Source organism: Aspergillus caelatus (assembly GCF_009193585.1).
Source record: "Aspergillus caelatus strain CBS 763.97 unplaced genomic scaffold BDV27scaffold_99, whole genome shotgun sequence".
Classification (NCBI taxonomy): Eukaryota; Fungi; Ascomycota; class Eurotiomycetes; order Eurotiales; family Aspergillaceae; genus Aspergillus; species Aspergillus caelatus.
Window position 1 is genome coordinate 57,961 of NW_022475362.1, and position 12,501 is coordinate 70,461.

The 12,501-nt window shown below is 46.1% G+C and overlaps 4 protein-coding genes across 4 annotated transcripts; 1 reads left to right on the forward strand and 3 right to left on the reverse strand.

The window, feature by feature from the left end:
* Positions 1-1,860: 1,860 nt before the first annotated feature.
* Positions 1,861-3,351, reverse strand: BDV27DRAFT_158247 (uncharacterized protein; the record flags this gene model as incomplete). The annotated part of the gene is made up of 5 exons (XM_032072647.1): positions 1,861-1,949; positions 2,037-2,393; positions 2,450-2,638; positions 2,697-2,856; positions 2,914-3,351. The coding sequence occupies 5 exons, from the start codon at positions 3,349-3,351 to the stop codon at positions 1,861-1,863; spliced, it is 1,233 nt and encodes a 410-aa protein (XP_031927098.1).
* A 1,347-nt stretch (positions 3,352-4,698) lies between these two features.
* On the reverse strand, positions 4,699-6,471 carry BDV27DRAFT_172615 (CocE/NonD family hydrolase; the record flags this gene model as incomplete). The annotated part of the gene is made up of 1 exon (XM_032075906.1): positions 4,699-6,471. The coding sequence occupies one exon, from the start codon at positions 6,469-6,471 to the stop codon at positions 4,699-4,701; it is 1,773 nt and encodes a 590-aa protein (XP_031927099.1).
* Positions 6,472-6,973: 502 nt separating this feature from the next.
* Positions 6,974-10,798, forward strand: BDV27DRAFT_172617 (MFS transporter; the record flags this gene model as incomplete). Its single annotated transcript, XM_032075907.1, has 7 exons — positions 6,974-7,302; positions 7,358-8,049; positions 8,216-8,286; positions 8,948-9,074; positions 9,140-9,196; positions 9,300-9,616; positions 9,688-10,798. The coding sequence occupies 7 exons, from the start codon at positions 6,974-6,976 to the stop codon at positions 10,762-10,764; spliced, it is 2,670 nt and encodes an 889-aa protein (XP_031927100.1). The 3' UTR covers positions 10,765-10,798.
* A 724-nt stretch (positions 10,799-11,522) lies between these two features.
* Positions 11,523-12,478, reverse strand: BDV27DRAFT_158251 (uncharacterized protein; the record flags this gene model as incomplete). Its single annotated transcript, XM_032072648.1, has 2 exons — positions 11,523-12,356; positions 12,416-12,478. 2 exons carry the CDS (start codon positions 12,476-12,478, stop codon positions 11,523-11,525), a joined length of 897 nt encoding a protein of 298 aa, XP_031927101.1.
* Positions 12,479-12,501: the final 23 nt, after the last annotated feature.

A 12,501-nucleotide genomic window follows, 5' to 3' on the forward strand; every position in this document is an offset into this window, starting at 1 on the left:
CATATCCTATTATGGATGCTCTATATGAGTACCTATTATCGGTTGGCAAACCGAGAACATATATTCTGCGTATTAACAATTGAAAGGTGTGGTGGGGGATACAGACCTCCAGGAGATGAAGCGCCTAACAAAGGCATGTAGATTAGCCGTGAAACTCAAACTGAAGAGGAGAAAAGTGAGGAAAATAGAAATATGCATACCTATCAAATAGCAGTAGAGTCGCAAATAACGTACTAGGTAGCTTTGTCCGGGATGCAAACATGGCCAACGGGGTCTGGGGATCAGCCACCCGAACACGTTTGGTACATATTTACGATTTTCTTCTCGACCGTATACAGACTCGGATGCGAAATGAATATTGACCGCCGCAGATGTTGCAATAAGTGTCTAGTGTTGCTGTTTAGTGGCTCGGGTCTGACTGATTAATGCCATGTTCAAAATACCTACATTACTCGATTGGCTTTGCAATTGCCCCTCGGGTATTGTAATTCCTTCCTTAGTGTTGGAAAAAAAAATATTGCGGCCATTCTAGCTTGTCGTATTGCCTTTATTTCTCTAAGATATTATTATTCTGCATCTATATCAATTTGAAGACTGGTTATCTATTCCCTCTACTCGTTGGTAAGCCCAAAGCATTGTCCTTCAAAACAACCGTCAATACCGCCAAACAACACATCCTGGTCAAAGCTAAACCGAGATCCACAACGGCGGGAAAGGGTTAAGCTCACATATGCTCCTCGCTTAGAATCATTGTGACGTGTCAATATCGATAGCGTTGGAAAAGGTGACTATTGCTGTGCTAATATAGTGGTCATGCATAAAGTCGATCTATACTGAATCGAGAATATGCTTTCATGGTTCCACGTTATCATCGGAAAATGTTTCGAAAACCCTGCCGAACTTTTTCAATTCACGACATGATACCTTTTGTAAAACATATTCGAGTATCACTAAATTGTTATTGAAATAGTTGAAATTTTCATCTTTCGGGCTGAGATGGCAAGATTTTGCTAGGTCAATTCGGCATATATGATCCACAACAGCGAAATCATCCATTCAATTGGCTCTATTGAGCTCTGAACAATTGAAAAAACTATAGTCGACTTTTAAGGTAGTCGATTATATAGTTCATGCGCACATACTATGGGCTGGTTAGAGCAGTGAAGAAATTGTATAGCGCTTTGCCTTACCACGTACTGAATAGGCCTTCCCGGCCAGTGAGCATTACGTTTATAACTCGAAAGTCGCCACATATCTATCAGGCACCGTTAGCTTTTATACCCTGTATACCGCGCCTGACTAAGGAAGATAAGGAGTCTTCTGAGCCGTCATATATTACCATTGTATTGTTGTGCTGTTCACTTTCAGATGTTGGCTTCGTTCCAGTAATTAGAAAATTTTCCTATGACGCACATGTACCCAGAAGACAAGATGTACGATGTATAGGCCTTGGAGCTATTTGAAATATGAAGACTACAGCAAGACAGGGTACCAACAGCTAACAAACAGGTTTATATAAAACCTTCTAAAGCGGAAATTACAAGCCCACTGATTGTCTCCTACGCTCTCTAAGACTACCTGAACACTTTGGTTTTTATATTTCATTTACCCGAGCTCTACTGAATCTAAGCGCATGCTTTTATAAAATGTGGTATTAGGGTAGTACTTCAACCACAATTGTAGCGTCAAACGAGCCAGCGAGGAGGTTTACAGTTATTAGCAATGGGTACATAGTGTGAACAGAAGGGAAACAGGTAAAATAACTTCTGTATATTGATGTCCCTTGCCCAGACCACCTGCTCGCGCTTGAGAATCGAAAACTTCGCCCACCCGCTGAAAGAGTGAATAGCCCAAACGGAATCAAGGTTGAGACTTTTTCCCCCCTTGTTTTGCGAAGCTGCGGCAAGTTAACTTCGTTGAACTCCAGTTGCACTGTTCCAAGTATAGGCCTGTCGCGCAGGCGAAGAGAAAATACCACGGCAATATATTAGTCTATATGACAAAGGGAAGAGACAAGGATAAAAGCGATAACTTACCTAAAAGAAGTTGGGCAAACTTGTTGGCATCGTCCATAGTCAATCTTTCACCATGTATACTCTCTGACATGGCGAGCACACTGAGAATTTCTCCTTCCGGGATTAAATCTGTCACACGATAGAGAACACGGGTGGGGGAATTTCTCATTATATCATACTGCGTCCTCTCGCGCAATGACGTGATGTGCTGCGACCACTGCTGCGTAAAAGAATGCTTACAAATAATAATATGATCCCCTTTTGCAATTGCGAACGGATCAGCAATAACACCCTGGGTGCTTCTGTCAGGTCGTTTGCAATAACTACTCCGTTTTGCCGTGTACGTGACCCAGTTGTCATGTTTATTTCTCCACATCACTAGAGGCAGTCAGCAACTATAAGGGGGAAGATATCATGAAGAATGAAAGACCAACTTTGGTCATCAGGCTTTTCACGGTATGCAGCATGCCTTCCCTGCTTAACCCCACTGTGTGTAGCGCAGCGTTTTGGTTTGTCTTTAATCATCTCGTATTCTTCATCCAATATCCAATCCATATCGCCACACCAAAAATTAACTGCGTACCAATCTGAGGCCATGGCGTTAAGTATACTTGACCTCATTCCTGCATGGATCAGATTAGTTCCCAATTGCGTCTCGTTTTGGACTACTAGGCAACTTACTTTCGACTCGATCGAGGGCTTGACCACGTTGTGGCTCAGCGGCATACAAGGTTCTGAACAGATTTAACCTGGATTTATCTTGAGCGGTCAATGCTTGAATCGGATCAGAGTTCTGATTTAATTCTCGAAGACGCTGCATGAAAGGTGTGACGCGATTCAACTATTTGACAGTCAGTTGTTTTTTTCCTCCTGAAACAGAGGTGGTACCGAAACAGACCATCATGATGATATTAAGCCACGCTGTTTCTATCATTTTCACTCTCAACCTGCTACATCCACATCGGAATCGAATGAGCTTAGGATCACGGTTCCAGCCAATGGCGTGCCCGTAATTGTCGTTTTGATTGTTGTTGCCCGTGTATAGAGTTGTCTCTGTATTCACAAGGGTAAAGTCGTCCTTCATGAGGCCAGTTAAAAATATTCGATTTTCAGATTCCCACTCTTGCCGATTTTGATCACGAACACTAAATGTCTTCAACGCATTGTTGCTGTATGCATTGCGTTCATCATCCGTTGTCGAATTGTCCAGTCGATGTAAACTACCTGGGGTGAGAGGGTTGGGGAGCGATTCAGAATTGCAGGACTGGAAACACAGTCCAAAGACAATCAAGCTTCCCCAGACAGACCAGGTCTGTAAGAATCTGACGACTTTCATGGCTGGAATGGTTCAAGTTTGGGTCACAAAGGTAGTCAGCGGATTTGGTGCAGATAGATTTTGCCTGGAATTCAGAGCTGAAGCATCCATATATAAATGCTCCTTTTTGAAAGATAAACAGAAAATGAAGGTTAGTTTGTGAGGATTGGGAACTCAGACTAAACCGTGGATGAACAAAGCCTGTCATAAAATTATAAAGAACTCTGCCTCTAAAAGCCTAAAATGTGCAAGAGACTTTTTTTTTTTTGCCCCGTCCTTGGGGGTACAGAGGAAATTGCGTAAAGGAAGTGTTAGGATCTATGTATAGTTCTTATCATTAACTTGAATTATTGTTGCTTATACTATTAGAAGGTACAGAGACCATAGACACCGAGTCAATGTGTCGAGGAAGAAATTATCGTAACACAACTGACGTGTAAAGACTGGGAGGATTGACAAAGGCTAGCGCTATGTGAATCCCATAACCAAACACCACAAGAATAAGGGTGTGACAAAGGGCTTGAGTACGAAATATATTCCTAAAAGTGTCTCGGTAACGGCTACTGGACCAGACCCTTGAAGTAATCTCCGCTCGCAGGGCAACGGCTTAACGTCCCTGTATAGGTACATTCTTTGTTCGACTACTTTGGCTGTCGGACTGTGTAAACTTCCAACCGTTTGCCCGGTTGTCCCATGGGCGTTATCTATGTAACGTGACATTCTGCACTACACGGGGAACTTAGGACATTGCAGCTACATGTTGTTGAATTCTTTTACGTCAGGTTGTACCAATTTGCAGGGGACATGCTATCCTCGGAGAAACGCTACCTGTAAGGTTGACAAGCAACCGGATTAACAACAGTCACATGTAGAATACAGTACTTTGTTAAATAGATATATCTATATACATGATGCTCACAGGCCCCTTTACAAAGCATGTGATCTCTGAAAAAAACAGTTATCGAAGTGCTCAGGTTCTGAAATAATATACTCAGAGAGCTGAGAGCGGTTTAACGCTATGTCCGGTAACACCTCTAGGATATACAACTATAATCATGGGGTATAAAGCACATGGAACTTTATATACGCGGCTATACCGATCTATGGGCATAAGCAGAGAACTTTACACTTTTGAGAACTTACTAATATCTGAAGAATGGAACTGGACTTCGATTGAAATATATTTAGATATGTACTACTGGCTATACAGAAATATTTACTTCAGTCAAAAGAACATATGGAAATGTATATGTCTGTGAAGGAAAGCTCGATTGATGATTTAGTGTTCTATTCGTGAATGATCATAAAGCAGAAAGGAGTGGAAAAGCTACTATCCATCATCAATTAGTTATTTCCTTTGTTCCCAGCTCAAACAAAAGGTAAGATAATACACGAAGGATATTCAGGGCCAATGTGAACATTGTGAGTCCCATGCGATGCAAGCTCTTGGAACTCATTATCTTCCTTGAATTCACCGCGCAAAAGCGGGCTATTCCCATGTACCTGCACCTGCAGACTTTCGCCGGCCTCGTACTCCACTCCCATGGCCCATATGCCGATCTCCAACTTTACTATATCACCCGGTGTGATATATTCATCACGATCATGTGGATGGAATGGGTAGTTTTCGAGAATAGACCGGGAACTGTCAATGGCTCGGCGCGACGCACGAAGGATACCCAATGATCCAACATGGAACATAAGATTGTTCTTATTCCGAGGGGTTATGTCGTCGATGTTATCTTGAGAGACCCCGTGGTGTGCAATCGATGACCAGGGAATATTGAGGTTCAGCAGAGCTTTACCATTGGCATCCAACTTGCGCAAAAGCACGTACACGTCCATATCATGGAAGTCGGGGCATGACATGTACACGACTGCTTTTGGAACACCTGCTAACCGTGTCCGGGTGTCAAAGGTGTGTGTGAAGCTGGCGCAGTCTAAGTATTTTTCTGAATTATAAGAGACTGATGTTTCTGTTTCCGGTACATCGACGCTTAGACGCCCGCCAGGGTGGAAATACATTTTCCGGTAGTCGGTGCGTGGGATGGGGTAATCCTCTTCGGCAATATTGTACAGTGGTTCTTGGTTAAAACGTAAAATAGTTGTCCGGACCTTTGGGGTCTTCTCCCAGTCATTGTCAGCGCCATTTAGGTAACGATCGAAGAACCTTGCAAGGTCATCGGCAGAGTCCTTGCAATTCCAGATGTCGTACCATTCCTGCCATGGGCAGAGACGAAGCCATTTGTGTGGAGATTGCACCTGCAGCCAGCCCCGCAGCGAGCCCATGGTATGTACAAAGCTTGTGTAGGAGGCGGTGATGTAGGTTGGAATCTTAATCTTGTTGATGTCCGGTCGTTTGTCCTTCCAATATAATGCGTCGGCTTTGGGGTAGCGCCGATACATTTCGTGGAAGTCCTCCACCCCACCGTGTCCCTGAATATTAGTGTCGATAATAAAGTCGAACAGACCGGCATCAAACACCCCACCTCGGACAAACTGCTCGCGATACAAATCACCACAAGCCTCCCAGGGAGCAATGGCCTTCAGAGAAGGTGGCTGCAATGCGGCAATGAACCACTGAACAATGGCCAAGTGAGAGTTACCAGCCAACCCGACATTCCCATTGCACCACGGCATCTTGGCCACGGCCTCAATCACATCATATCCATCCTCAGCCTCCTGCGTGCCCATGATACCCACAGTGCCTTCAGAGTCGCCAGATCCGCGAGCATCGACGTTGATGATGGCGAACCCACGAGGAACGAAATCAGCAGGGTCTGGGCCCTCAAATTTCTCCAGGCCGCTGAGTACCCCGCTAGGTATTCCGAGGCCCCATGGTAAGAATTTGAGCATCGATATACCATTGAACTTCTTGCCGAATGGACTCCAGGCTAAGATGGCGGGTACCGGTTTTGTAGCGTCGGCAGGACGGTAGATGTCGCAGTATAAAGTGCTTCCATCACGAACTTTAACTCCAACGTCATGAGATGCATGGATGTCACATGGCAGTGGCCTGGAGCCAGAATGGCTCCAACCTGCAGGAAGAACCTCCTCACGAAATCCGAAGGGTTGGTAATTATTTCGGCCCACGGATGGCTTATCGATTGGCCGAGTGGCAGTAGGGACTGGCGGCGGCATCTTTGGAGAGATTATGTGCGCTAGGTGTTGACTCTTGTCGTCTCTTGGCCCACGTCCTCCCCTATATCTTTAAGTCATGGATCTTGCCGGTACTGTGGGGAGTTTCGGCAGGGGTATTACCTTCATAATTCCCGTTATGGGGAAATTTTGAGGCTAAAAGAGAGCCTTCGGGCGAGCTCGGCCGAGATCGGCTCAGCTATAGAGAAACGATCGGTAGATGCCAAATTATTGCCGATATGGACAGGATGCACTGACAAGATCACAAGATTCACTCTTCCTGAGTTCTGGAAGAGTTCGGCCGTGCTAATCTTTCGTTGGCAAAGATCTCGGATGTGGAACGTTCCCTTTATACCCGAGACAAAATCATTGTAGGTTTAAAAGTCCGCATGTTACGGACTACATCCCCTGAGTCTGGAGTAATTATCTATTTTCTTCAATCATCTCATTATTTCTTTCTGCCTACTCAATAGCATATTCACCTCCACGAAAATAACACGACAATATGGCGCCTTCTCGTGTTGATACACCTGAGCCTATGAGCACTCCCAACCCTCTGAAGTCTCAGCAAAGCACGAAGCAGGAAACCCATTACGGTGACTTTCGTGATGATTTTTTCAAGAATGGCTACACTGTCATCAAGGGCGTTCTGAGCAAGGAGCGCGCCCGGGAGTACCAGAGCGAGGCACTCACCTGGCTGGAGTCATTCAATATCGGATTCGACCGCAATGATAGAAGCACATGGAAGAAAGAAAACCTGCCCCAAAGCTTCAAAGGTGGAATGTATCTTCACTTTGCTGCGGCACACGAGAAGTACATGTGGGATGTTAGAACGTAAGCTTCACTTGTTAGAGCTCAAAAACTAGGGTGACTGACATTTTGCGTCCAGCGAACCAGGAGTTGTTGAGCCATTTGCGAAACTCTGGGGAACCGATGAACTGGTTGTCTCCTTCGACACCGTCAACATCACACTGCCTCAATCCATCGTTGGGGAGTATGATTCCAAGCCTTGGCCTCACTGTGACCAGGCTCCAGAGCGCAAGGGTTTGTCTTGTGTTCAAGGCATTGTGAACCTATCCGAATCCGGACCGAATGACGGTGGTCTCGTCGTCATGAAGGGATCTGCCGCTCTCTTCGATAATTTCTTCGAAGAGAACCCAGTGACAGGCCCCATGCCATGGCGAACTGCTAAGCACAAGGACTTCCATCCATTCTCAGACAAAGATCTGGACTGGTACCGCGAGCACGGCTGTGAGTTGGTCAAAGTCTGCGCCGAACCGGGTGACTTGATTCTGTGGGACTCGCGTGAGATGCACTGGGCACAGTTTGGAGATTCTGACCTTATTCGCACAATTGTCTACGCAACCTATACACCTGCGGCCTGGATGTCTGACGAAGACCGAGCAGCAAAGAAGGAGCTATTCGAGAATTTTGAAACTACGACCCATTGGCCACATACTAATCTCTACACCCATGGCAAGGCAACAATCAAAGTTGATGGAGAGGAGGTACCAGACCCGCTGGAAAGGGATGAGCCTCTTACCAAACCAGTGAAGACTGAGAGGTTGCTAAAGCTAGCCGGTGTGGTTCCCTACTGAGCTGCGAAGCGTTAGAAGCGTCATGCCTGTTAAATGATATCAGATTGGGAATTTATTTTATCGCTTACTAGCTGTGTATTTAAATATCACGTATTCAATTTAGCTATCTGTTCTATATTATGACATTTATTACGTTGATCCATCAAAAGCACACGGTACAATAGATCTTAGTACGCAAATCGCTTATACTCAGCATGACATATATTGCAAATCCACCTTTGTGCTGAGATCACTTTCAGGAGAAAAAGACATGCAAGAAGCTATAGAAAGAAAAATACACAAGCATTCACACGATACTATTATGAGCAATTTCTGAAGCTTACTGGGGGGGCAAAAGCAACATAATAGTTCCTCCGTGGCCACACGACCTTTAGTTTGTTACCTTCGGACGGCCACTTTACCGTCTTCGCGCCGTGTCAAGTGCTAAAATGATAGACTAGACTAGACTAGCAGCTTTGATTAATGAAGCCGTAACTCTGACAGGCTAACGTGCGCCTAGCCGGTACGGAGGGGCAAAACTCGGTCGAGCTCGGGTGAGTCTTAAATATCGCTAACCTTGCTGTCAACGTTCAACCAGCCGTGGACGGGCCACGGACCTGCCTCGGCTCCACATTCTCTATCCCGGTAGTTCCTGGCGACCTTGAGGCTTGCTGGTTGGTTTCTCCGCGATCGGCTACCGACCGGTACATGGGTTTCCCCACGGGGACCCCGTGCACAAAGAGCGGCGCTATACAGGGCCGGTAAAAACGTATCTCCCAATACGCGAGAGGATATTTCTAATGGGTTACCTGCAAATTCTATATCAATGGTGCAATCGCCCGACATCGTTTCTCAGAGGTTATAGGTTACCCCGACCTAAAGCGTTAAACATGACGAAGGAGGTCGACGCCGCGCATCATGAATATGCTGTTACAAAAGACTCCTCACCGAATGTCCCTACAGGAACGGTGAAGCTAGTCGAGGATGGAGAAATTGTCTTGATTCCAACTCCTTCCCCTGATCCCAGAGGTAAGGTGCACATCCAGCTGTGATCGGCTATCGTTTTTCCAACCATTGTTGCTGACGATAATGAGATCCTCTCAACCTACCTCAATGGCAGAAGTGGGTGATAAGCAGCACTTTAGGAGTGTGTAAGTTTTTATCATCTATTTCTCTTTCTCTCTCTCCACGTGATATTTTACGGTAAATCGCTTTGGGGAAAGAGAAATACTAACCGCATGAGATATTGCTTAGTCGCCGTGCTGAGTGTCCTGATGACCTCTGGTATGGGCCCTATCACCACTACCATCTCGGCCTATTACGACGGTAATCCCAGAACCAACGATCTGATGACATATCCAACGTTGTTCATGGGACTTGGAAACGTAGTCGCTGTACCACTCGCTGAGGCTGTGGGACGTCGTCCAGTATTCCTGACGTCTGCTCTTATCCTGACAGTCGGGTCTATCTGGTGTGCTGCGAGTACTAGTCTGGACTCGCATATTGCGGGACGAGATGTATTATCTTTGGCTGCCGGTCAGTCGGAGGCATTATGTCCTCTCATCATTCAGGTACTCCCTGTCTATCCGGACACAATACACACAGAGCAGAGACTGACATCTCGGTGCACGCACTACTGTAGGAAATCCATTTTGTTCACGAGCGCAGTAGTAGGCTAGCATGGTTCAGCGCCATCCAATCTATAGGAAGCGCTGCCTTGACAATTGCTACAGCCTACCTTGTTCAGAGCCTGGGGTGGAGGTGGTGGTACGGCATATTCGCTATTATAAGCGGCGTACTATTCTTGGTCTCCTTTGCACTGGTCCCGGAGTCTTTGTATCAACGGCCCACCGACGCTTTTGATGGTCAGGTCCATGTTCAGCATGAAGGCGAAGACCTGGCCGTTGTTCGTGCAACTACAAAGCACCGAGTCGAATTGGACTTCACCCGGTATCAACCGCGTACATGGCGGCACAGCTTGAAGGTCTTCCACGGTCCCGCGAAGTGGCCGGTAGCGATAGACTGCTGGAAGCACATGCTGCAGTGTATCTTGTTTCCCAACATCCTGTGGATCGTCTTGATGAACAGTGTCGTGCTCGGAATCTACGTGATCATGGTAACTGTGTTCGGATCCATCCTTACCGCACCACCATACAACTATCCCGCCACAGCTTTAGGTCTTGTCCAAGGAGGCCAGATAGTCGTCTCACTGATCCTCGTCCCTGTTCTCGGATACGGCGGAGACAAGCTCCACGAATGGATAGCAAGACGCCGTAACGGTGTGGCCGAACCTGAGTTTCGGCTGATCCCCATATTACTGCCTGTCGCCGTGGCACTCATCTCATGTGTCATCTTTGGTCATGCTGGTTCCGATCCATATCACTGGTCGCCGTGGGCAGTCACGGTCGGTTTTAATGGGATTTACTTCGGCTTCATTGGTATCATACTCATTGGATATACGTACTCCCTTGATAGTTATGGAGAGCGAGCAGGGCCCATTCTGGTTCTGATCTGTACAAGTCGTGGCTTGATCTCCTTCGGGATTTCCTTTGGAGTCACTAAATTCGTTGCACAGATGGGTTATAAGCAGGCATTGGATATCTGTGCTATCATCATGGGAGTCATCTCGGCTTTTGGTTTCGTTGTTTTCATCTTCGGTTCCAAGATTCGGTTCCTTACGATGAAGTATGCTGTTGACAAAAAGACAGCTGAGATATAGTACATACAGATTATGCTTCTCCATGGCTTTGTCCCAGTTAGCTCAGATAACTACTTCTCGCTACAATGTTATTGATGACTTTTCTTAATAAGGTTGAATTCTTAGTTAAACATCGCAATTTTATATACAGATTCTATATAACTATCTAGATAAGGTTCTTAAGTATCTATATAGTCTCTTAATAGTATACTTAAAACGATAATAATTATTTACATGGGTAGTATTGTATATGTTGATACCTCAGGCAATGCTTACCCAGCCAGAGGCGAGGTGCCAGCGGGATCGCACTTGAAGCCGTTTCTTGAGAACGAGTAGCTTAAAGGGTGAAAAATCCAGATCAAGTGCCCCTATTTAACTTCACAAAAATCTATCAGGTTGTTCTAGCTCACCCATTTGCTCACCACTCGCTCACCCTGCTCACCAGCGCTGTAAACAACATCGTCCAGATCACCCACACTCACCCTGCGACTTAGCGGCGCTCACCCATAAAGCAGGAACTTCTAAAGGGCTCATTCTCTAATCGGCTGCGCTCAATATGCGGCTGAAGTACGGCTGAGCAGATGGGAAGCCTTGTTCTCCACACCCTATGGTCGTATGTACTTCCTTGCCCCCGGTAAGTGGACTATTTAGGGCCAAATTACTATTTGAAGATCTACCAACAATGACCCCCTCTTTACACCACAGCTAGAGCAATGAATTGAAACCGTATTTTGATAGATAGATAGAAATTCACTCGGTACAACTATCAGACCATGGACCTAAGGATCTGCCAAATCAGAATCAGTCAGCTGATATAACTTTCTGCCCAAGTCACCGGTAACCCGGTATCGATCACCAGTGATGCCATCCTCCAGCTCAGGAGGGTCAGTCAGTTCAAACCAGGCCATGATAATATCTGTAATAGTCTGTCCATCAGCGTCAACCCGTGTCTCCCGGACAATATTACGCTTATTATCCAGGTATATTAGGCGTAATCGTCCATCTGTTTCAAAGGCCTCTTGATCTGCGAGAAGCATATATCTTGTTGCTACTGCGCGGAGGAGGCCAGCTGCCTTGAGCTCAATAAATCGATGCCTATCCTTCCTCCAAAACTCAGGTTCAATTTGTTTTGCCTCATTGAGCCATATCTTGAAATGCGACCGTATCGATGATAGAGTTTCTAGGGATACAAATCCCTCGGTCGACGGTCCGGCAATTTCAGGTAAAATCTCATATACTCGTTGCCAGTCTGATCCAAAGTTATAGATTTGGGCGTTGTTCAAACACGCCCACCAGGCCTGATTCTCGAATTCTTCTGATACGCAAGCCCAATGCTCTATTTTCTCATCATCTTCCGATTCATAGTGTGTTCGGAGAAAGATCGGTTCATCTGTAACATTCGTGTATATATGCCACGCTCTCCGGCGCAGATCATCTGAGCGCCAGGGACGAAGAATAGCTCTGATATCTTCTTCCGTGGGCGAGCGCGGTAATGGCTCACCCTCCTGAGTGGGAAACCATTCCTGGGGAAACTCATCCAGGTCGAGAAATTGGCGGACAAGTCTCACGCGTTGTTGGTCGGGTGATTCCGTCATTGCATTGTCCCAGTGTCTCTGGTTGTAGCATCAGTGATCCGTCAAAAGAAATAGATATTCTTTACAGGGGTAGGTACAATCAGATATTGCTCGACAGGCAACTCACCCCATCGTGGTGAATATCCTCGCTCGTTACTCATAATGGCCAGTATGGATGGGGGAG